At 36.9% G+C, this 27,009-nt stretch overlaps 1 protein-coding gene across 1 annotated transcript in view; it reads left to right on the forward strand.

The window, feature by feature from the left end:
• Positions 1-2,662: 2,662 nt before the first annotated feature.
• Positions 2,663-27,009, forward strand: part of LOC139947264 (probable ATP-dependent RNA helicase DDX10) — a 37,863-nt gene continuing 13,516 nt past the window's right edge. Inside the window, exons 1-4 of the mRNA XM_071945154.1 lie at positions 2,663-2,818; positions 4,693-4,884; positions 5,402-5,560; positions 25,054-25,174. Coding sequence (XP_071801255.1) covers positions 2,663-2,818; positions 4,693-4,884; positions 5,402-5,560; positions 25,054-25,174 — 628 coding nt within the window. The remainder of the gene's footprint in view (positions 2,819-4,692; positions 4,885-5,401; positions 5,561-25,053; positions 25,175-27,009) is intronic.

The raw sequence follows: 27,009 nt of genomic DNA on the forward strand, positions 1-27,009 counted from the left end.
ACTGTCGCTGGATTATTGTCATTGTGCTACCACAGACGTCCTTTACGTTTGGTCTTGAAAAACGAATAATTATTAGAATATGAAATGGCTAGATATTAAAGACCTACAAGGTTTGATTACAGGGTAACTTGCTATTTCATATTTCACTGACTTTCATACTTCGTGACCTACAAAACAAAAATTAAATCAAACGAATCAAATTAGAAACCAAACAAAAGCTATGCTGTCATTGTGCGATCGGCAATTTGGGTTTTGTGTGAAGTCCTCGCTATCAATACATGCAGAAACAGTCCTTCCTTGAGTTCTTTGAATCATTTCCAGGAGAATATTACCTTTTCATCAAGCAGGGACCTTGAGGTCAATTGGAACACACGTGTCCATGGCTTTCTAGTTTCGAGGCTATGATAATACACCATAAACCCCGGTCGATTTGGATCCATCGCTAACAAACATTGATGTCTGAAGGCTACATTTCATAATTTGCGTTTATTTCGAAATGTGTTATTTTTACGGAGGTGCAAAGCTTCGATTAGTTTTCGCCTCAGCTCCTTAAAATCATAGCTTCTGAGTTGACATGGTCAAACATCTCAACTCATGGTATTTTCTCCCTCCAAAACCCGCAGGGTAAATTCGTCATTTTACTGTTTAATGCAATGGTAACTGTTTGGTTTTGCGTAGGAAATTTGCTGCAACATCTGTTGATAAACCGATATCGCATGAAGTGAATCAGTGCTGATCGATTCATGTAAACCCACGTCATTTCCATGTAACGGTTTGAAAGGTATACGGTGTATAGAAACCAAAAAGTTGGACTTGTTCAATGTAGTCAGACTCCAATTCAAATTTGCATAAAATACTATAGTTGTAATGACGACAAAACTGTATCCGGCATGATGCTTCACTAAGCAACCAACCTGTTAAAAGTTTAGGCTATTGTTTTTATTACATCAATATTGACAGCGTATTTCCTTGATTTATCTAACCCTATTTGGACTCTTCCCGGCCCCCTGTAGTAACAATTAATCCAGTGCAGAATCATACGTAATCAAGACGTAAAAGTTCTCGGTATTAATTCAACCCGTTTTGTCATGTGCGGAGTTTCTTATCTAGGATATATAGGCTTATCTCACCCTTTTCGTTTTAACCAATATAGCGTTACAAACACCCGTATTTTCAATTAACTTGATCAAATAGTTAGGATGGTACATCCCAGTTTTAGTTAAATAGCTTAACGTTTGATCAGCAGATCTGGGGGTTTTTATATCTAAAAAAGTTCTCGGTATTAATTCAACCCGTTTTGTCATGTGCGGAGTTTCTTATCTAGGATATATAGGCTTATCTCACCCTTTTCGTTTTAACCAATATAGCGTTACAAACACCCGTATTTTCAATTAACTTGATCAAATAGTTAGGATGGTACATCCCAGTTTTAGTTAAATAACTTAACGTTTGATCAGCAGATCTGGGGTTTTTATATCTAAAAAAGAAAAACTCGAAGTAGGCCTAAGCTATTGTTTCAAACATTTGACATTGATTTGTGTTCATGATCGCTTTTAGATATGGAAAGAACCCTGGGGATAATCTATAAGAGCTGAGGAAAATATCGATCTTGTTCCATTGTGAGACATCCTCCAAGAAAATAGCCGATTTCCATGGTTAAAAAACCCACATCACCAAGTATCCCGTTGGTTTATTCATCTTAGCTGGTGACCATGACGAAGCCATGGAAACATAACTCTTTCTCCCTGGTTGGTTTCCGGTCTATGTAAACCTAGACTTGATTCAAGTCCCGTTCTCATGCGGGGACGGTCCCTAAGCATATCGTGCCAACTATAAAAAAAAATGTAGCTGAGTTGGAGGACTGAAAATAAGAGGACTCTCACGGGATTGGACTTGAGTCAAGTCTATAGTGTAAACCCGGTTTGTTTGTATGGAGTTTCTTACCAGGGTTACATCAACCTTGGCCTTAGTCGCCCTTGAATGAATTGACCGTCTCTATAATACATGATGCGCAACCACCCATTCAGGCCTAGTTTATTATGTTTAGAGCGAAACGAAGATTGACTATTCTGTCAGTCTGTATGAGTAATTTCACTGCACGGAAATCTATAGGCAATGTCGCGTGAAACCTCGGATCGTCTATGTTTCGTCTAAAGTGTTGAAATAGAGGGCCAGGGTCTGAAAACATTATCAAATACTTTGTGTATAGAAAAAGTGATGAGACAAGTTTTTTCGTAATAAAAAAATGTATTAGTTTTTATTATCAATTTCCAAAGTACATTAACAATATCTGCAAACAAAGTATTAATTATAATGGGAAAAAATAAACATTAGTTTTTTAAATGAAAACTTTCAAAAAACGAGATGTAGGCCTAAGGCTGGCATGGTGGTGCAGTTGTGTTTTCCTAGTGGTTCTAACAATTCCTTTTGAGACTTTTTTTCCGAACGAACAACAGATGGAACATGCAGCCATGAAGATAGTTTTGATTGTTAGAATCTGCACTAATGTTTGACCAATAGATAGACTTGCTGTCAAACCTTTCTTACCTCCGGATATGACGGGGTAGCAACGGCTGTTTGTTGCGTATATCGTATTCGCAGTAAACACCCGTCGGGGAATTGCAGCAACTTTAAACGCAATGGCTGATGGGATATATCCAAGATGGCGCAGCGCATGGGTGGCAGGAATTTGCAACAACGTGGGCACAAACCGAAGAAGTTCCACCATACAAGTGATAACGCTCGTCATAAACTTGAAGTGAAACGTTGGAAACTTGAGGAGGAAGAGGGGAAACGTTTGATATCCCAATATGAAAGTGTAAGTTAGGTCAACAGAGAAGAAATTATGTTGTTTTCAAAATTGCCCAGTATCCGGACGAAGTCAACTTTACTTTCCGGCCGTCCGTCTTTCGTAGCACTAAACTTAACTAACTGCATGTGACTGTGGGGCCTTGGGGTGACACACAATGGTTCCCTTTAATTGTTATGTTACTGAGATGACTTGTTCTATGAATTGTTAACATTTGATAATCAATGCTGCCTTTCCCAACAAACAAAACGAAAAAGTTTCTGTATCACGCCACCAACTTTTCAATGATAGCGAGTCTGTCAAAATGGCAGTTTTGTAAAACGTATCTGTTTGTGTGTGAAAAGTAGCTGTGAATAGCTCACCAATTGATAATGTTAACCTTGTCCAAATCAAACAAGGATTCAGTTTTCCAGAAGAATAAAGATTAATAAATTCATAGAAAACGAATTATCTTGGAAAAAGCTAGTTGCGATAACGTAACCCTCCTCCCGACGGCCGCCAGGCCGGAGGGTTACGAGTTTGTTTCGAGCGGAAACGGTTGATCTGGTCCAACACGTACCATTTCGACAGCTAGCCACCAGATTTGCCCCATTTTTACCACTTTCAAAAATCATGACACAAATTCTGAGGGTACGAACTAAATCCCCAATGTCTAATGCAGCCTGCCATAATACTCAAAACACCATTTAGGAAATATTTCGATTAAAAATGGACAAAAACTTACCAAATCCCGGAGCGAAATCCCAGGTTCATATTTTGAACCTGGTGTTGCGCGGTTCCGATCTATGCACGCACGGCAAAAACTGTACACGCTTGTAATGAATGAACGTAGCGGGCGCTCTGTTTCTCTGATTTCCTGATCCCACCAAGACTATCCGACACACCGTGTCCGCACAAATTGCCATTTCAATGGTCGTGTCCCTTGATTTAAAAATGGCATATCAGCAAGCGTGAGTGTGGACACCAGTCTGTGAAAGATTTCATGTAATTCGCTGATACACAAAAAATATCCCAAATAAGAAACACCTGGCGGCGACGTCCGCCCGGGGATTTATTGGGTTCAATTCAGAGAGGGTTAAAATAAATTTCGTTCTGATGGCCTTTTTTAGCTTCTTTCCATTGTTCGAGGTTACATACGTGTTTTAAACTTAACTTTTTTAAATATTTGTTTAATAAGATAGACAAACAAATAAAACACAATAAAAAATGAAAAAAAGTTTTAAGTGCGGAAGTTTAAGAGTGTTTGGCAATGTTTATTTTAACTTTCCAAAATGAAAAAAGGGCTTAAAATTTGCGCCATAATAAACAGAGAAGTTAACAAAATTACTCTGATGAATTGATACTAATTTTAATAAAATACTAGGTAACTATGTTTAAAAAAAAAATTACCACACAAATTCCCATATTTCTTTATTAGCAATTGTTTATTGACATAAAATGCACATTTTCAGTTTCCATGGTAGAGGTTAATTGTGCAGCTAATGTCTTTGAAACTGACTTGCTTGAATCTTCAAGACTTGAGGTACCTGAAATGAAAAAAAAGAGATATATTCACACTACATGTGTTTTAATTTGTTTACCTTTTTTGAATATATATAATTAGGCTTTAAAAAGACATAATTATCACCTATTTTCCCATTGGTGTGAATACCGAGATCAATGTTGTCAAATTTGTCATGTCTGATTTGCTCTTATGAATAAATATTATCTTGGTTCAGCTGTTAAAAGTTCTACTTTTACACGCAGTTGACAATGTTGGGAAAAACTTCCTCTTTTTTTTCCTCATCAATAGGGTAAGCCTAGCTGAAGAAACCAAAATGTAAAACTCTTCTTATAAATTGCATTATTCCTGATTTGTTCTGTTTGTTTCTGCTATTTTACAGATCAATCCAGATGCCATCACTCGTTTTGATGACTTGCCATTGTCGGTAAAAACAAAGGCAGGATTAAAGACAGCAAACTACACAACACCCACAGAGATACAACGTGCCACCATAGCTTTGGCTCTTCAAGGACATGATATTCTTGGAGCAGCAAAAACAGGATCAGGCAAAACGCTGGCTTTCTTGATTCCAGTAAGTGTGAAACTCCATACATTTCCAACAGCACACAAACTAACTGTTGTGAAATTGGTTGTTCATGGCTTATTCTTTGGTATCCTTGAAAATACATAGATATCAAAGGCTATGCAATCCCCTTTCCTAGACACTTAAAAAACCCACTTCCAAACATTTGGTAATGTGTGCTCCAGTCAGGTGGCTCCAGTACTGACAGGTCTGCATTATTCATTCCTAAAAGCAAGTACAGTTGGGATGACCGCGCTTTTTCTGTCGCGGCCCCCAGGACTTGGAACAGTCTTCCTTACAACATCAAATTTATGGAAAATTACTTCTTTCTCGAAAAACGTCACTTCAGAGGGAGCTGTTTCTCAGAATGTTTTACACTATCAACCTCTCTCCATTACTCGTTACACAGTAAGGTTTTATGATAACAATTATTTTGAGTAATTACCAATAGTGTCCACTGCCTTTAAATTACATAACGTAATTTTTCTCTAAACTTCTACTTTTATTGTGTTTTATTATTCTGCAGGTCTTAGAATGCTTGTACAGAAACCGCTGGAGTAAAGTGGATGGCTTGGGTGCCCTTATCATCTCTCCAACTCGTGAGCTTGCTTATCAGACATTTGAGGTACTCAGCAAGGTTGGCAAGAAGCATGATTTCTCTGCTGCACTCATCATTGGAGGCAAGGTACGTATGACTCATGACTCACATTCATGACTCACACTCATTGCTCACACTCATACTCTGATGGAATCAGAATGGAAGCGCACAGCTCAAAGTTGACTCTAGACCACAGGTCCGAGCCAGTGGTTTTAGCAATGGGCCAGTAACAGTAGACTCAAGTCCAGCGGTCATTTGGTTTTATTCAAACGTTTACTGTCGGTCTCTTGTTTAGTATTGAAGAATACTAACCGATAATACAAGTGAGATTAATCTTGTTTTAGTGCATAAAATATTTAAACAGTTCAAGTGTCAAATTGTGTTTGCATTTTTTGATCTCATGTCAAATCTGGTCTTGTAAAAACAATTCTGGTCCAGTAAACAAAATGGCTTTTACTTACAAAGACATGGCTTTTACATTGTTCAAAGATTAAGGTCTTTTCAGAGTGTCATTATTGTAATTGGCTGGCATAAGAAAAGGATGATTTTTGACGCAATGACTTGTCATTACCAACAGGATAGAGTGGGTTTATTTTTTTAAAGAATTAGTCTTTGTATTTGATATAGCTCTCTGGTGAGTATGATATGTTGATTGGATCAATTTGAACGAATCTAATTTGTAATGAGAGATCATGTCTCACCTAGGCTGATTTTACAAACTGACATCCAATAATACTTCTCAGTTTGGCTGACACTAAAATTTCTTTTTCAACCAAACACAATTTTTGCTGAGCAAAGCGTCTCTGTGCACAGGAATTTCTTTTTTGGAAAATGTCTTTTCCAGAGTTACTTTTGTGAGCTGATAAAAAATGAATCGAACCGTGCAAGCTTTCTACGATACTTATGAATAATAAATGAGATGAGAGTGCAAACGCAGCCACTAAACTCTGCGGGAAAGCCCCCAGCTGACTACCAATGGCCTTCTGATTTTCATATTTACTCTCAATATTTGCACAGTAGACACCAGCTAAATAATCAGCTGTTATGTAACATGCGGATTAAAGGCTGCCGGAGCTGCCCCCTGAAAAAAAAATAAGTTTCATTGACTGGATAGCGGATAGCTCATGGAACTTTCCCTGTTAAGACCTTAACTGTACTTTTTGTTCAGTTCTGCATCAAGAAGGAAACATCTACAGAAATAAATGTTTCAGCAGTTTAATTCATTCATTAATTTTGTATAGGGAATGAAAACATGTTGTGAGATAGGGATGGTTCAGTTGATGCAAAGTGGGAATAAAACGCCCCTTTCAAACAAGACCATTTTTAACGAGACCTTGCCTCACATTATATCGATGTTAATAAATAACAAAATGCCAGTCATGTGAAAGCTAATTTTGTTTAAAAATTACTCAGGATCCTTGTTATATTTAACAATCCAGGATCCAGAACTCCTCCAACAAATATGTTAAAATCACCAGGATAATTGTGTAGTGTGAAAAATGATTATAAGAATACAGATTCCCCAAGACTTGTTTATTAAGAGAGGTACATCAGTCTTTAACTTTTACAGAAGTATTAAAAGACACTAAATCATAAAACAAATGGATGGAATGTTAACAAAGAAATGCAGAGTAACATTTCAATTAGTGCAAAAGTTCTCCTTCAACCAAAATCAGACCAAGGACCAGTTAATGGAAATCAGTAATTAACATTTGATTGTTTGAGCGTGTCACGTCTCGGTTCAGATTATTTCCTTTAATAAAAACCAGCAATAGTGTCTACTAGAAGAAATAATTAGTCAGTTAAGGTTACTTTAATAAAGGCTCATCTATTAGTTGTCTATTATTATGTTAACGACTGACCAGGAGTAATTCCACTACCACATTAAAGGGACATACTGACTTCATTGGGCTATTTAGGCTAAAATATACCCCAAATGACCCTTTAAGCCAGTGGACACTTTCGGTATTCAGTAATGTCCAAGGCCCACACTTGGTGTATCACAACTTCTGTATAAAATAACAAACCTGTGAAAATTTCACAGTCGGAGAAAATAACGGGAAAACCCACCCTTGTTTCCGCACGTTTCGCCGTGTCATGACATGTGTTTAAAATAAATCCGTAATTCTCGATATCGAGAATTGATATTGTTTTAATATTTTCTCAAAGAGTAAAGCATTTCATGGAATAATATTTCAAGAGAAGTCTTTCACCATTACCTTCTGTTAAACCTGTAAGTTATTTGTAAATCTGTGAACTTTTAATTTTTTTCTGTACCGAAAGTGTCCAATGGCTTTGAGGTCTTCCAGTAGTAGGGTAGAATGGTTCTTAAAAGGAACCATCAAATTTGGTTGACAACGTGAGGCAATTGAGACTTAAACCCCGATTGACATAAAATAACAAACCTATTTATTGTTTCCTCCGCCTGATTTGCAAAGAACCATTATCTGTAATTACTGATGGCCAATGCAGCCATTACAATCCACTATCACCCTTTTATTGTCTAAACTTACGAAGGTACACTAAATGCATGAGCAAGTTAACAGCTTATTAATACATACATTAACACAATTAATGAGTGCTCCTATGTACCAATAAAGTAGACTGTGAATTGAGATGATTCCATTTCACTACACCAGTGACGTAACCAGAAATAGTTATTCACATGATGATTTGGGGTGAGGGTGGGGTGGGGGTGGGGGATCAGGGAGCAAGTGGGGAGGAAGCATAACTTTGGGGGGGGGGGGGGTTGCTTTTTCATTTCTACAATCTCTCCTTTTTACATTACAAGTGTTAGTGTAGTTGTTTTATTTTCACATACACAAATACATGTATATACAGTGCAATGCATTTTTGTTTTGCGTGTCTAAAAACATTAAAATGCACAACAAATTTATGCACTAAAGACCGCCTACAATTCCTTACACATTAAACATTTATTTTAAACAGAAATTGATTGAGAAATAGAAATTGATGCATGTTGTACATACGTGTAATAAACAGACTAGCTCATTAAACAATAGTTAAGTGTCACTCCACCTCGTTCCTCCCTGTTTTATGATTACAAGACTTTTCTTTTATTTGTTAATATATACATTTAGGCCTAAACAAAGGCCTATATATTTTCTTTCATCTGTTTTTGTTAAAAGGCATCCCCTCACTGCAAACCATCGTAGATTTATGTATGTAACTAGTTTAGATGAATTCTACTCAGTAACAATTTTGAGGCTTTTTCGTTGAACTCATCATTTTTGCCCAGGGTGGCAACACTGATCAAAAGTTGTTTCTTTTTATGTTATGAAACCATTTTTTTAAAACTCAATGACACGGTATATGCCCTGAGGCTTACGTTCTGATTGTTCCACGCCGTGGGGCAATATAACTAGCTTCCGTTACACGGACTCTTTGAATACGAATCTTACGTTAGATTTTTAACAATCACGCGACCTGCGTTTTTTGTCTTAAAATGCTCAAAAACGGCTAAATTTGATGATTTTTTTAAAGGACTGTTTTTCTTCATTCCTGGAAGACCGTTGAAGTCATATCTTAGGCTATTTTGTAGCCCAAATAGCCCAATTCGCCTGGTGTGTCCCTTTAAAGAAAAATGGCATTTATAAATAGGAATAAAAGAGTAGTGACTCGATCTTAAATGTCCGTTTAAAACCGGTAGGGTCGTGGTCGTGCAATAAAGGCCCGAGCCGAAGGTTTATGACCAAGTCATTACTCTTTTATTCCTATATTGAGTACCAGCCGGCAAAATGCGTTACGCGTAAAATAACACCACGTGATAAACTCCTGCCTCAAACCTTTTACCGTGGGTATTCTATCCATTTAAACACCCCCATGTGATGCCCTCTTGACCAATTTGATGAACTGTCCTGGGTATTTATGAAAGTTACTTCAACACTGATAGATCCTATGTAACTATCAAGCAAGATTCACCCTTGGATTTAGATGTTCTGATTCTAGACATAAGTCTTAAGAGAACTCAGGATGCAGTGGCAACCTCCAGACACCGGTTATGTCATAAGGTCACATTGACTGTCTGACCATTAATGGCTATTGTGCTGGAAAACAATTGGATTAATTTATTGCCATAGGAAAGACAGTGATGTCTGGGATTAGCAGGAACATCTGCCTTATGAAGAGTTCCAATCCTCTTGTGTGATGCCCTCTTTTGTCAGTGTGATCCCCTCAATGGGACAACCTCCACTTCCTAATGAAGCTGTTTTCTTCTAGAATCCCTAATCATGATTCCATCCTGAGTGAAAACATCTTTGTTATAACATGTCCATGATGACCGTGCCCTACTCCCCCTTTTGGCCCCACCCTTTTGCTTGAGTTTTACACTGGACATCAGGCCAGAAACCAGTGATTTTAGTATCGATCGGGCCAGTAAGCTCCAGACAGGACGAGTCCGGCAGTCTTGTGTTTTTCAATTAAACAACAGAACTGGGACTGTAACATTTTAACAAAAACAAGTGATGTTCAAATGTTGACCTGGAGTCTTTGAGACAATATACCTTATAATTCTACTGATTATGAGAGAATACTAAAGACAAAATAAGATAAATGTTCTTTAAAAAGACTCACTTCTCTTATGGCACATAAAAACAATCTTCAACTTGGACTTGTTTCTGAGCTAGTAAACATTTTGAGCTACAAGCCTAGTGGTCTGGTGGTTTATAAGTAGATCGTCGTTTTTTTTCTTCTTTTTTTTAAAGATGGTATTTATTGATTAGATTTGTCTATTCAAATCAAATTTTGAAATGTAAGGAAAGATGGAATTGTTTTCTTGAGGTTTTCAAGAGGACCAGTGATGAAGTGCTAGTAATGTTCATGTAGTTTTCATGTTTTCTACCAACTGAGTTTATGTAGTGTATTTAAATGAGATTTGAGGTGGTCCTACTGTGTGTGATCAGTGCACCCATTAACATGCTCCACTCCACTCTCTCCCTTCATCCTCACCCTCCGTCCTCACCCTCCTATGTCTTTACTTTCCCTCTGGTCAATCCCTCTGGTCAATCCTTGAGCCAAGCTTAATTGCATCTATCCTCTTATTGTCTTGCTTGCTTCCTTGCCAACAAGTCATACCATCAAGAGAATAAAAGTACACTGGTCTCCCATGAAGTTGCATGATGTGTTTTCTACCCCAGCATGATCATGTTTGTACATGTATATTGAATTAGTGGGACTCATTACATTTCAAGGACAAGTTGCGGCCTTCAATCAGCTTTCTGTGGAACCCTTCATTATTAGACAAGAGAATTATCTTCACCTCCTATTGCAGTCTCACCTTTGTTTGCTGTGGAGATAATTAGTGTTGGCTATAGGACAATGTAGCCTTGGTGTTAATCTGCATACGGGATGTCTAGCGGACTGTTACGTCAAGTTCCGTGGCTATTCTTTTTATTTTTCCAGCAGCAGTACTCTACATGAATCGCTCCCAGAAATCATGTCCCATGGTTTCTGAAATCGTATGTTACTTGGGGAAAAATAGCGTTTTATGAGACTTAACAAAAAAAAATGAAATCATACAATAAAATTATTTCCAATTATAAGAGTTCTTCATACTAGAAATAGATGAGGTGTTTTTTAACTTGTTAAAATTGATCCCCCAAATTTGTTTTCTAATAATTTGTGACAGATGATGCTGTATCAAAACGCAGTTATGCTTTCCCCTTAAGAAACTGGACACTATTGGTAATTAAACAAAATATAGCAATGGAGAGCTGTTGATAGTATAAATCTTATATGAGAAATGTGTCCCTCTGAAGTAACGTAGTTTTAGAGAAAGAGGTATTTTCTAACTCAAGTGTTAAAAGGACTTCAGGCCTGAAGCCTTTATTAGGCAATGAAAGCTCACAATTTTGTGCGACAAGAGTGTTTTTTCTTTAGTTATTCTCTTGCAACTTTCAATGACCAATTTATTCCAAATATTCACAGAATTTGTATTTTATTTGTATGCATATATGTTGGGATACACCAAGTGGTATTACTGGTCTTTGACCATAACCAAAGGTGCCCATTGCCTTAAAACAAAACCATGCACAAAATCAAAGGCAAAGTATACCTTTGATTTTTAAACGTTCAATTGTTTTAATCCTATGTTATGTTGTTGTATGCAATAAATTATATTATGTTTGGCCCTATATATGTCAGAGAGATGCTTATAATGCATAAAATGTCTGAAACACATTCTCCTTAGCAAATATTTACAGGATACCAGTCACAGATGATGCATGTGATATGGTACTTTGGCTGGTAATCTTATTCTGGTAAGCATAACTTTATTGTGCTTAGCAGCTGTTAGGCTTTGGGGTAATTACACAAAGACCAAAGATTGAACTTATATAAATGTTTATCAGTCTTGCTTTTTATTTCTTAGTGTGGATCTAGAATTCATCTTTTGATGAATCTCTGTGCTTTGTGAAATTCAGTGGTTGTGAAGCAACTAAGTACAACACGTTCTAATTGAGTGAATCGTAAATTGACTGCCATTAAAGGCAGTGGACACTATTGGTAATTACTCAAAATAATTATCATCATAAAACCTTTCTTGATTACGAGTATTGGGGAGAGGTTGATGGTATAAAAAATTGTGAGAAACAGCTCCCTCTGAAGTGACGTAGTTTTCGAGAAAGAAGTAATTTTCCACGGATTTGATTTCGAGACCTCAAGTTTAGAATTTGAGGTCTCGAAATCAAGCATCAGAAAGCACACAACTTCATGTAATAGTGTTTTTTCTTTCATCATTATCTCGCAAATTCGACGACCGATTGAGCTCAAATTTTCACAGGTTTGTTATTTTATGCATATGTTGAGATACACCAAGTGAGAAGACTGGTCTTTGACAATTACCAATAGTGTCCACTGTCTTTAAACAGTGATTGCGAACAACTCGTTTGGAGTTACTTCTTCAATCATAGTTAACATTATCACACTACATTCTACTGCACAATGTCTTAAGATTAATTTGTAAAAATTATTCAAATTGAAAGTGCCTGTATTTAGTGCTGGGCGAATAGTAAAATTTTGTTATTCGGATACCGCTGGCCAACTATCCGAAATTAACCGGATATTCGAATAGTTTTTGTGCCGCTAGAGGGCGCTATTTAAAAAAAAATATATATATATAAAAAAAAATGTTTGCCGCTAGAGGGCGCTGTTCGTTTGTGAATGAGATCTTATGGGCGGATTGATATTAGTTTTAGACAGTGTCACTCGGTTCATTCATAAAAATGACCGGATCTAATTTAAAGATTGCGATTTGCTTTTTCTTTTAATCGTGATTTACTCTACGTGAAGGAAAACTTTTGTAATCTTTGAACAAATTACGTCAGAAATGTCATTGTTTTAACTCTTCACGGAGGTGAGCATAGTTAAATACTTAATATATGCTGTTTTATGCTGTCTTAATAGAAGTTTCGTAAGGATTCAGACAAAACATTCATATCAGTTGTCACCCGACGTCCGCGGATATTCGGATATTAAAGAATATCCAGTTACTCGGTTGTAATTACAGAATTATCCGGTTTGTAAATAGGTATTCGCGCCCTATGCGGATATCCGGTTAAGAAAAAAAAGGCATTCGCGGTTACGGATAGGAAAACCTATTCGCCATTAACCGGATATTCGAATAATTCGCCCAGGCCTACCTGTATTATACTTTTATTTAAACACACCTTTTATCATTTTTATATGGAGTAAATATATTCTGTGCAGCTCATCCTTGAAGGTCAGTGGTACTATTCCACTATATTGTCAATCAGATATAATGGCAATTTAATAATTTAGTAAGTGGATATTTTCCTGTCCAGAATTCCAATGTCCTTGGAGAGCTAGCCTTGACGTCAATTTTAATGGTTCCAAAATAACAGCCAAGCGTAGAACATTAATATAGGGTAGATTAAGCATTGTTATCTGTGGTACTGACTGGTACCTTTCATGGTTAATAATACAATGCTACTTTGTTAGTGAAACATATAAGCCCTCACTACAGAGCTGGGAAATTCCTGGGAAATATGACTGCAGGAAATTCCTGGGAAATTTTTGCCCTACCACTATTCCATGTTTGATTTACATTTCATAGATTTTCCGGTGAAAAATGCACATTCAAGTTGCTAACTCGGGGTTATCTGGCTTAACCCCACTCCGAAGCTGGTAGCTTGTAGCTTTTCCTGGGAATTTGTGAAGGTTTTAATGTTTTTCACAGTCTTTGTAATACCTGTGCCTTTTCCTGTAAACTTTAACAACAGCAGCAGGTATACAACTTTTCTGGTGTGGGTAATACACAACGTTATCTGTTTTTGTTCCCAACCCTAATGCAATTGTATGAGAAGAATGGGATTTAAAACTGCAACCTCTTAGTCAGTGCTGGCACTTCACCATCCTGTAGCAATCTAGCCTTGTGATGGCAGTATGCCTATGTTGTCATTGTTGCCATTCCACCTTAAACTGCCTTTATAGCCTGGGATCTCACCTAAGATTTAGATACAACCTGGGAAGCAGCAGTACCTTATAGTATTTTAAACAATTTGCTGGGCTTGGTATTATTGGTTTTAAAGACAGTGTACAGTACTATTGGTAATTGTCAAAGACTAGCCTTCATAGTTGGTGTATCTCAACATTTGCATAAAATAACAAACCTGTGAAGATTTGAGCCCGATCGGGAGATAACTATGAAAGAAAAAACACCATTGTCACACGAAGTTGTGTGCTTTCAGATGCTTGATTTCGAGACCTCAAGTTCTAAACTTGAGGTCTTTAAATCAAATTCGTTGAAAATTACTTCTTTCTCCAAAACTAGGTCACTTCAGAGGGAGCTGTTTCTCACAATGTTTTATACTACCAACCTCTCCCCATTACTTGTTACCAAGTAAGGTTTTATGCCAATAATTATTTTGAGTAATTACCAATAGTGTCCACTGCCTTTAAATAATTTGAGCACCTGCATTAATTGTTTTCCACTAAAAACATTGTTAGCCCAAGGAAACCCAGACTTGACAAGAAAGACAACAAGGGTTCTTAAAGTAACTTAAGCACCAGGCTTCGTTGTTGTTCGTGAATCGCAGAACCTGGGCCATAAGCCACGTCCAATAATCTGCCACACATGGACTTACCTTCCATTGTACCTAATAAAATGGTAAACAATGAAGGCAGTCCATTATTGTATGCCACATTTTTATAACAAGAGAACAAATGTCTTTAATCGGAAAAAGAGAGATTTTGAGTTTGATTTCCAGTACCTTCTGTTCCTCTTTTACCGGTGATACCAAGCAAAGCCCGATGGATATATCCCATTGCATGCAACACACTTGCAATACCTTGGTGGTTTTTATGTTAGCCGTCTAATTAACTACTACATAAATAAGAGCACTCTAAAGTTGTTTCAAGCAACAAGACCCGTCTCTCTAAGCCAGTAGGATTTGAAACCTTGCATGGTTGAAATATGGTATGGAAAGGTTTGCGGTAATACCGTGTAATGACTATCTCCAAGTTGAAACCAGTGGTTCTTTTCCCCAACTCGATTAGAGATAGTCATTACATGGTGTTACCGCAAACCTCGTTCCATAGCTTATTTCAACCATGCAAAGTTTCAAATCCTACTTAGCTTATCTTTTCAAAAATCAAGCAATAAACCATAAGGGGAAACTAGTCGGGCCGATTTATTTCATCTGGTAAATGCACCAGAGTTGATTGGATTTGAAGAATACTTGCAGATGAAAGAAGGCTCCTGCCAAAAGCACAATGTACCTTAAGAGTTAAAGTGTTGTTAATAACAAAGGCCTGAAACAAACTAAAACAGTGTACATTTTGAATAAAAGATGAAGCAATATTTTTGTTTAATTGAGAATGACTAAGCAGTTAATTAGAGCGTACTAGGTAACCTTGAAGCTGCTCATTTAACAGTTGGGTCAAGTCATTAAGGGGAAGATATAGAACATCAGTGGAAGGGTTGATGTCCTAGTGATGAATTCATCAAGGACATCTTGGCACAGAGGTTTCAACAGATGACTAATAACCCCTATGTCTAATGACTCAATAATATTCCCATCTCAAAAAAGTTGTAACAAGGTGGTGGAGACGTCCTTGGAATCAGCTTAGTGGCCAGCAACACTGCTAGATTCTCCCGCTCTTTCTCTGTGTTAAAGTTGACAGGTGCGTCGGATTTTGTTTCTAACGGGGACAAAGAGCATTCTGCCTTGTGTTGAGCAGTCATTACCTAGGCATGTCAATTATGTAACTTTTATCAATTACACACTAGTGGATTAACCTTGGGCATTTGTTGGGGTCTTTCTTTGGCTGGAATGCATTGATTATGGGCGCTGTTTGATTAGTAGAAGCCATCCTGTTTACAAAGGAGGAAGTTTGAAGACTTCATAGTGGGTGTGTTAACCTTGGTAACCCTAGACTACTAGATAAGTCCAACTTAAGATACGCACAGGAGGTGACACTTTTATCAGATGAAATGCTGGTAGGATGCGTGCAAGTGGGATGAATATAGAAACAGACAATTGATAGCTTTATTTGGTGATCTGTTGTCCCTGTGATGTGGTTTCTTATTCTAAACCATGTCCTGGAAAAGTTACTTCATAACAGAAGAATGTGGTTTATCCTTTGTCCTCTCTAGCTGTATTTAGACTGATAACATAAAAGGGAAAATGAAACTCTGTATGCTGTACAAAAAGGGTTATCAAGCGGTGACAATTCTAAGAAAAAGGGTTAAACTGCTGTTCCTACTGCAAATATAAATACATTTATTTATACATGCCAACTAGTTATCTTACCTGTGCAAGGTTTTGGTTGAATTCAGCGATCTCACTTAACTGTGGTCCGCTGGCCAAATCCTAGTAAAAGCATCTGAGATCCAGACAAGACTTTCTCCAAATGGCCCGGCTGGCTAGTTCAGTGTTGAAAAGCGCCTCTGATTGTTATATTTAAAATAATTGTAGACTGTTGAAAAAGCTGGTTGACTATTGAAAGGAAAAGCTAACTGGTCCAGCTGGCTAGTCAATGAACAGTTCAGGGCAAACCTTGTTGTCTCAATATTTTCTTTGTCCAAGTGTAAACCTTTGTTAGAACTCGATCATCTTTTGTCAAGTTTCTCTTCCAGCTGTGCTTTCTTTTCATTGTTAAAAACATAAATCTTCTGCTCACAATTTACCTCGCTGGCTGCGAGGTATTAATACATATTTTTTAATAATGTTTATCTGAAATACTTGACGCAACTGGCCTCCTATTGGAGGCCAATTGGGAAGGGGTTATCCATTTCAAAGATTATTAATCAATAAATCAATAAATTTATCACAAAACCAATAAATGAGTAAATAAATAAATGTTCAGTTATGAATGTTAATCCGGTTATAAAGACCTGTATTACTCCACATGGTGTTTTTTACCCAAAAGAACACCAAGGTTTTATTCTAGTGAATCCGAAAGAATATTTGTGCATTTACTTATGGTCTTTTACTCGCTTATATAATGTTCAGGCAAACTGCCCCCCCCCCTCATAATTTATGTGGTTCAATTTGTCAATACTGAAATAAAGCTGATAGTTATATGCATGAGAAATTTCAGACTTATAAAGTTTTATCTAAATTCAGAACATTTTTATGTCTACCTGGTGAAACAAAAGGAGCTGTTTTTTCCCCCGCCAAGATATATAAGTAAGATCTCCTGGTCTTTGATGTACTATTCTAGTGCTGAGAATATTGTTCACAAAAGCTCATTGGAACCTATAACTCCACTCCAGGGTTATCAAAATGCCATCATCTATGCATAAACTCCTTCAAGTTAAATTTTAATTTATAACCTTTTTTGACTGCAATACTCTTCCCTCTTGATTTAAAATCAGCAACGAAGTTGTGTTCTTTCAGATGCTTGATTTCGAGACCTCAAAATCTAATTCTGAGGTCTCAAAGTCAAATTAAAATATTTTAGTGGAAAATTACTTCTTTCTCGATAACTGTATTACCTCAGAAGGAGCTGTTTCTCACAAGGTTTTATACTATCAACAGCTCTCCATTGCTTGATAACAAGTAAGTTTGTATGTTAAAATTATTTTGAGTAATTACCAATAGTGTCCGCTGCCTTTAAAGGGCCACAATAACTATAACCATTGAAGATACTATGGGACCCTTTGGAATACTGCTATACATAGAAAGACCAAGTCTACAGGATATACACTATACCGCCCTCTATTGGCAATACTCTTCATGTCTTTGTAATACCACATGGAATAGATTATACAACAGTTTTAATGGATTTGTCACAATTGGTTCTAGTTGTCATACTTCTGAATACAGTACAATATGCTTCCATTGACTGTGTTTGTTAATAGAAAAACAAATGTACTCGATGCATTATAAAGACCTGGAAAGTCCATTTAATTTTGATTGTGTTTTAATGGGTATTTTTTTGCTGTTTGAAGCTGTTCATAAAAAGAAACTTCAAGAAGGGTGTCAATCACCAATGGCTCTTCAAATATTACACAAGTACTTAGATTTAAAAGCAGTGAATTGACCATCTTGCATACTTCCTCGTTTAAACTGCGAGTAGCCATGGACTGTGGCTTTAGCCAAATCCTTGCTTAATATTCCGAAGGACATCATATTTTTCTCCCCGCACCATAAACTTTAATTAGCCTTCATTCCAGTGATCACGCCTATCGTAGTCAGCTACTGCTCAGGGCCAACCCTGTAGGAAACACAAAGAACCATAGCAGATTTTTTTTATTTCAGTAATATCTTTTTTTTTAGTCTGGGCTAATGGATGTAATTAAGCAGATGACCTTTTGTGTAAGGTCACAATATATGCAAATGGCCTTGGTCACAGTGAGCCATTTGAAGATTTGATGGATGTCTCGCTTGATGGGATGGACTAGAAACATTAAACCCTTTGTTCTCCTTGTTAAATGAGTTATGCTTTTTTTAAGGGAGGAATTGTTGGGAAATTGTAGACTTAGTCTCGTCTGTTTTGAATGTGCGTTAATTCTAATGTAATTTAGGAACCATGTATTGAAAGGGCTTAATTACCTGTAGTTTGCTGTGTCTATCTAATGACATATTGTTTGTCTGAAATGAGTATGTTATTTTTCTCGTCTGTGGTTGTAGAGAAAATGTAAATTGGTGAACGCATTATCATTTACCCTTACTCCCATTTCAGTTAATTCCTATGGTATGGTGGTATGCCTGATCCTATGAGTGATTGACTAGGATTCTTCCTCACTCTAAACGAAAACTCAACAGGGTTACTCGACATTCAAACTGTTGGACTCTGATTATGGTGGTATGCCTGATCCTATGAGTGATTGACTAGGATTCTTCCTCACTCTAAACGAAAACTCAACAGGGTTACTCAACGTTCAAACTGTTGGACTCTGATTATGGTGGTATGCCTGATCCTATGAGTGATTTACTAGGATTCTTCCTCACTCTAAACGAAAACTCAACAGGGTTACTCAACGTTCAAACTGTTGGACTCTGATTATGGTGGTATGCCTGATCCTATGAGTGATTTACTAGGATTCTTCCTCACTCTAAACGAAAACTCAACAGGGTTACTCAACGTTCAAACTGTTGGACTCTGATTATGGTGTTATGCCTGATCCTATGAGTGATTTACTAGGATTCTTCCTCATTCTAAACGAAAACTCAACAGGGTTACTCAACGTTCAAACTGTTGGACTCTGATTATGGTGGTATGCCTGATCCTATGAGTGATTTACTAGGATTCTTCCTCACTCTAAACGAAAACTCAACAGGGTTACTCAACGTTCAAACTGTTGGACTCTGATTATGGTGTTATGCCTGATCCTATGAGTGATTTACTAGGATTCTTCCTCATTCTAAACGAAAACTCAACAGGGTTACTCAACGTTCAAACTGTTGGACTCTGATTATGGTGGTATGCCTGATCCTATGAGTGATTTACTAGGATTCTTCCTCATTCTAAACGAAAACTCAACAGGGTTACTCAACGTTCAAACGGTTGGACTCTGATTATGGTGGTATGCCTGATCCCATGAGTGATTAACTAGGATTCTTCCTCACTCTAAACGAAAACTCAACAGGGTTACTCGACATTCAAACTGTTGGCTGGAGGGTTTTGTGTTCGTCAACTACAAAAGCCTCCTTGAGCTCTTAAACTCAAGTTGCAGTGTAAGGTGTTAACTGGAGAATGTCTGGTGATGATGAAGCAAAGAAGGGACTATAGCCAGTAACCTTTAGCAACAGCCGCAGCCATAGCGGACAATTTGGACATGGCTATGTACTGTGGATACTGTTTTCAGTTTACAGCAAATTAGGAGAGACAACCACTGTATTCAGTCACTCATGAGTTAGCATGCTGTATGAGGCCAGATACTTCATTAAGGCAATCACTGCCCAACCGCTAGTCATTGCCCTGGTGCCCCTTGAAGTGTTTCGTTACAAATTCACATTTCCGTCATTGACGTGCGCTTTATATAGGAAGAAAAAACCTTTCATGTTTGACAAGAGAGAAGTATTGAACCTGCTTGGTTTAAGAAAGATGTTTCTCCGTTTTGTTGTTGTTATGCAAGTCTGCCCCAAACAAAGCTAAAAGCCACTGTTGCCAAGGGGCTACAAGAAGAAAGTTATTAAAGATGAAAATAACTCGGGGGAGCTTGAGGCAGGAATTGATATTCCTCTTAAAACAGTCTAGATTGTAGGATGGAGTGAAACATGCACCAGGCAAGGAGTTTAAAAGAGACGCAGTACATGGAATAAAGCTGTTTGAATGGCTCATTGTTCTGCACCAGCAAAACAAGAGTATGGATGAGAAGAAGCAGAAAGCATTGCTTTAAATTAAGCAACTTAAAAAAAAAAAAACATATATCAAGGCTTGTTATAATTGTAACAGCTAATTAACGACATATATATTTTTATTTTCTGTAAATATTTTTTTCTTCTGGGTCAGCGAAATACAGGGAAATGGAATTTGACATTGTTACAAACAAAGATTGGATTCAAAGACCAACGAGTATTTTAACAATAAGGAAAGGGCCTTCTGTTTTGTTTCGCATTCGTTCATTGTGTTGTTTCCAGGTTCTTGTTTGTGTATTATCCATTTTAAATTTCATCAATTCTTGTTGAAGTCAAGCACCAAGGTTTAATCCTTGTATGTGGAGAGATAATGAGTGTCCAGGCCAGCCTCATTCTCCTCTCAGCTGGCTAACAACCTTCCTTTCTAACCAAGGACCCTTATACATGACCCTGGAGTCAAAACAAAAGACCTTAAGTTACTCTGCCTTGGTGATGAGTCAATATATCAGGCATGGAGGAGTTTCTAGTTATTTAAAGCAATCGCACAATATCAGTAAACAGTATTGTCCAAAGGCCCATACTTCGTGTATCACAACTTGTATATAAAATAACAAACCTGTGAAAATCCACCCTTGTTTCTGCATGTTTTGCCGTGTCATAAAATGTGTTTTAAAAAAAATCCGTTTTTCTCGATATCAAGAATTAATAATTGTTTTAATGTTTTCTCAAAAAGTAAAGCATTTCATGGAATAATATTTTAAGGGAAGTCTTTCACCATTACCTTCTGTAAACCCTGTAAGTTATTTGTAAATCTGTGAACTTTTAGTTTTTTTAATTTTTGTTCTGCTCAGAAAGTGTCCAATGGCTTTGACATGATCTGTGTAACCCTTTGGAGAACATTCATTCCTGTGTAATCATCACTGTGCACACAGACATGAGTTTATTATTGTTTTTGTGAAACAATTTTTGTTGTACAAAATATTTTAAAACAGAAATTTGGTTCTTGTAGAAACTTTGTTAACTATGTCAACATGGGAAACATTAAAAAAACATCAATTCTTGTTGTTTACATTGGCCTAATTGGTTTAGTGAAAGTAGGCCGTCACGGTCACGATGGGCATTTGTTACAAGCCCTTTGTGGCCATCACGGTATCTTAAGGGTGAAAGACTTTTATCAGATGATGCCACTATTTTATTACTTGCCTTGGACGGTAAAGTACTTAATACGCGCATGTCACGCACACACATTACTAAAACGCACAAATAAGTGCTATAAAACACAACACAGAATGGCACAATGTACGTACCTTATGTGCGTAATACTCCAATTATTGGTAGACCTCCTGCATGGCTGTGGAAATGTGACCTTAGAAGGCTCTCTATATCTATCTAGCTATATTTAGGTTTGCTTAATTTAAATAGGCTACTACACTCCACACTGAGGAGGTAAGGTGGTGACTTTACTCATAGAATGGATGCCAGAAATTTACCTTGTTAGGATTTGATTCGTAAACAAATTGGTAAAAGTAATTGGTAAAATATTAGAAGGAGAAAAAAAGGAGTCAATGTGCTTTCCGAGGATCTGTGATTTCCATTTCATGGTTTAAGTTGGTATTACTGCAGTCTAGAACAGGGTTTCGTTAAACTATCTGGGCAAAATGCAGCTGATTTGACCTTCATATTTAAGCAATTTTCCCTCTTCATTTGAAACCATCATTCAATTTCTTAATAAGACGTGCCCATTAAATTAGAAGGCGTTCTTTTAAGCCACGCAAAATAAGCATTCAATAAAGGCATACAAACAGAGTTTAGTGAAAACCTGCTGTCCAGTTGAGAGTTTATCATTTTTAATTGCATGACACTAAAGAACAGAATTGCTTAAACATTAATAAAACATCATTAATTAACTGTTTATGAGCTTTCAGTTTGAAATGAATAAAATTGATTTGCCGAAAATATCTTTGAAAACCTATCAAATGAACAGAATCAACCCTGTAAGAGCAGCCAACATGATCAGTGTTTGTACACTATGATGCCAGCATAAATTTGACTTTACGCCCCAAGATTCATCAACGTTATGCCAGGCGTTAACGCTCACTAGCTGTACTCCACATCCAATACATGAATGAATACGGAAGTTCATTGAAGCATCACAGGTGAAAGAAAAGTTGCACAAAAATTCTCTGTTGAATTATGGTTGTAGAAAGAACACACAAGAATTGGTGCCATGCGCAGACATTTTTCACTTCATGAATTATAGGGCCAATTCAAAATGATAAATTTGTTAAAGATCATGTTTAACAAATCTAATTTGACCCACCCACCCACCCACCCCAAACTTCAATTGTTAAGTATTGACTGAAAATTAACGTACCCTATACAATAAAGGACAAAGTAATGCCTCAAATGAATTACACATACTTTTAACATCTCTCAACTCAAATATACAAAAAGATCCTTGCCATCTCCCCATTAGGTTTGGAGGTCGACTTTCATAGCAAGGATGACTGCTAACAATAGAACTGCACTGACAGCTTTTCTATTATTTGAATCAAATTTTAGTTATTTCTTATGACCCAACCACCCTCAAATTAAAAACAGAAAGAAGGTTTTTGAACATTGATTATTTTTTTTGAATGGGGGCTTACTGTAGTTTACCGAGTGTCATAAAAACTATTCTATTTATTTTTCATTACTTTCATACGACTATTAATTTTTTTTAAAATATAAATCAACTCAAGCAGCCTTGTGAAAAACTTCCAATTAGTCGCTAAATCTATGGATTTATCTTGTCCTTGGCTTGTACTTTCAGTCCAGTTTTTATGAGGCATATTTTTATGATTATGAGTATGTGTCTTTTAAACCTTCAATTAAACCCAGTCTCATAAAAACTACGCAACCACTGAGGAAGGTCATGGCTTTACAGACACTTTTGAAAAATAAATAAAAGTCAGATAGATTTGCTTTAGTCATATACCAGCCAACGTACCATTCACTTTTTAGCCATTATATAAACACTGTATGCAACTTAATAACTTCATTGAGTTCTCAAGAATGCACCACGGGTTTTGCCTGAATTTGATAGATTCAGTAGGCCCTACTTCTTCTAGCAACCACGGTTGAAACTTAATTTAATATTTATTATAAAAAATATCTATTATTAAAACAATGCTGTCCATGTGACACAGACTTCACAAAGCCATGTACAATTAAAAATATGCAAGATATTAAGAGGCACAGATAAAGAAGCAGGCAAAAAGGAGAGTAGTAAGAATTTAACAATGCAATTTTTAAGTGATAAAAAAGGGATTCTTTTTAAAACGGTGGATTTTCAAAGAAGTTTTACAAATTTTAAGGGTTATCAGCAAATCAGATTGCCGACCCCAGCCAGTTCCACTAACATAGTTGCATGCATTAACTTGAAATTGAATGATGGATAACTGAAAGTGAAATTCAATGCTTTTTTGTCAAGAAGGTTTTAGGACCCCTATATCAGAGTGCATAGTCACAACTTTTACCTCCTTCTAATATTGGGTATCTTGAGAGTTGACTTTTACTTTTTCTTAAAAAATCAAATCAAATATTGTGAATGAACGACAAAGGTACCAGCAGTCAGTTTTGCTAGGTGGCTGTGGTAAACGTTATGTTGATATAACTTGGAGCTATTCCCTTAAAAATATTATTGTAAACAAGAAACCAAATTTTATATTAAAAATGCTTAATCACTGTAACCCAATGAAAACTTTTCAGCACTGGAGCAATATGCTCAATTTAATGTTTTTGTAAAAGGGTGTGTTGCTGAATTCGGAATGCCCTGTTGTTTCCTAAATTTGAGCTCAAGCAGGGCAACTCATTTGACCAATCCACCATAATGTATAGGAGGCTGATTTTCATAGCTTTATATTAGTCACATGAGCAGACATAAACCTACCCTTTACAATGAGCTGAAGTTTTGCCATCAAATACTTCAGATTTATTACTGGTTGGTTCATGACCTCCTCAACAGCAAAAAGCTCTGGTTTCTTTCAAAAATAGGAAATTTGAAACTATTATAAAAGATATCCTGGTACGGGCCGTAAACTTGTACGTGGGTGCCACAGCTCTTTAGATGTATGTCTCCAAGACTTGAGCGAGGTCACCAGTTTGCATTGTTTTGAAGAAATTTAAACCATGGAGGAAGGTTACTTGCATTAGAGCTAATTCCTAGAATTAAGTTTGCCCTTCCAGAGAGTGGATCCTGAGCCCCTCCCAGACTCTCTTGGTAACAACACCCCCTGGTCCATGTGACAGATTGATGTAACCCATCCTGGCTACTCTGCTTGACCTCCGACCTGCCACTGCCAATCAAACCACACAAGGCTAATTAATATGTTATGAATACATAGATCAAGTCTTCTTATCTCTAAAGATAATCCTACATTAAGACTAAGACATTTGACCTCCAGATCTTTATGAAGTGGCCCCCAATTGTTATGATTCCCTAAAACTTTCTCACTTTATGTTTAAAAGGTTCCCGACTAATTTTGTTTCCAGCTACAGATTGTTTAATTAGTGTTGCCTTGTAGATAAGAGAGAGAGTTGAAGGCTTACTAAACTTTAAGACACTCATATTCATCTTTATGAAAATGAAACAAAGACCCGATATCAAGCCAACTGTTTAGCAAGAACATCTTCCATTCAATCATCATGTCTGTCTTTCATCGACGATGTCTCCTAAGATGGCACAGCGTGAAAAGGACAAGGAATATATTCTCAAAACTCTGATAGTATTTTTTGCTCCTTGGCTATTTTCAGGATGTGAAGAGTGAGATGGAAAGAATTACCCGTACTAATGTAGTAGTGTGTACCCCTGGTAGATTTCTGCAGCACCTCGATCAGACTGTGAGCCTGGAGTGTTCCAATCTACAGTTACTGGGTAAGAGTCCCCTGCCCTTAACCACAATCCAAATAATATGATTCCACAACCCAGCCAATAATTCCAACATGTAACCACTATTAATCTTGCATCCAAACCGACACCCTAAACTCACAACCACAACCAATATCCACAACTCACATCTAGAACCCACAAACCTATGTTCCAACAACCCTATTTTCCAACAACCCTATTTTCCAACAACCCTATTTTCCAACAAACCCATTTTCCAACAACCCTATTTTCCAACAACCCTATTTTCCAACAACCCTATTTTCCAACAAACCTATTTTCCAACAACCCTATTTTCCAACAAACCTATTCTCCAACAAACCTATTTTCCAACAAAGCTATATTCCAACAAATCTTCCAACAAACTTTGTTCAAACAACCCTATGTTCAAACAACCTTATGCTTCAACAAACCTACGTTCCAAGAAACCTGCGTTCCAACAAACCTATGTTCCAAGAAACCTATGGTCCAAGAAACCTATGGTCCAAGAAACCTATGTTCCAACAAACCTATGTTCCAAGAAACCTATGGTCCAAGAAACCTATATTCCAACAAACCTATGTTCAAAAACCCCTATGTTCCAACAAACCTATGGTCCAACAAACTTACGTTCCAACAAAACTATGGTTCAACAACCCTATTTTATGATAACCCCTTGTGACCTCCGATTTGGGGTGGAGTTAAGGTTAGGATTACGATTCAGGAAAATGCAATATACCTAGGTGTGTCCGAACATAGGTGTGTCCGAACATAGGTGTGTCCGAACATAGGCGTGTCCGAACTTAGGTGTGTCTGAACATGTGTGTGTTACCAAATACAACTATTACACAGAGCTGTACAAGGTTTCAATTATAGTATGATTAGACTCCATTGTTAGAATTAGATCATTAAAGCTTACTATACTTCAAGGTTGTATACATCATTAACAGGCACATCGTCCTATAGGGTGATACTAGTTGGCAATTAGTCTCATTGATGTAATGAAGAGATAAACAACATTCTGGTGAAAACAATCTTCAGGGACTGTAGATGTAAATACAATAATCCTCTTGGTTTGTTTTTTTGAAACCCAAGTTTCCTTGAGTTTTTCTCATGATTTGTAGAATGCCCAAAGGGTTTAGTCTTTGACTCAACAACGGGAATACAAAGTCCTAGATCTGAACCATTGTTTTTTCTAAATCATCATAGAATCTTATTCAGTGAATTGAGTAGTATTATTAGCAAGGGAAATAAAATAGACTTTAACACTTCTTTTTATTATCATCAGTTCAGCAACTGTTGTGTACACCAATAATGTAAATAATTTAAGTTAAACCCAAACCAGATATTATTTTTTTTTTTAACTAAAGATAATTGATTGTTTGATGAATTGATTTTGGGCTTGAACAAAGAAAAGATTATTAGAGGACTTGAATCTGCAACTTCCGTTTTCCGGTTTAACTTTGCGCTAAACCAACTGAGCTATCTAGCCCTAATGTTGGTGTTCTCACCATTTTGTCAGTATCTTTTTTTTTTCTTTGTGCCTACCAAATTTATTTTAAAATTTACCCTGTCAGTTTCCCGTGTGGTTTATTACTTGGTATCTCTTATAACCTATAAGGGATTGCAACTTATTATTTTAAATACCAAGTAATAAACCACACGGGAAACTGACAGGTTAAAAGGTTATCCCCTCTGCTGCCGCTTCCCTGGTTGTATTTTAACTTTGTTGTGATCCTTGGCTATACTGCAGTTACAGGTTGATTGACTGCTGACTGGCACCTATAAACAAAGATACTTACAAACTGATAAGGATGACCACCAACATGGAGGCTAGATAGCTC

The sequence above is a fragment of the Asterias amurensis genome, chromosome 14 (genome assembly GCF_032118995.1).
Source record: "Asterias amurensis chromosome 14, ASM3211899v1".
NCBI lineage: Eukaryota > Metazoa > Echinodermata > Asteroidea > Forcipulatida > Asteriidae > Asterias > Asterias amurensis.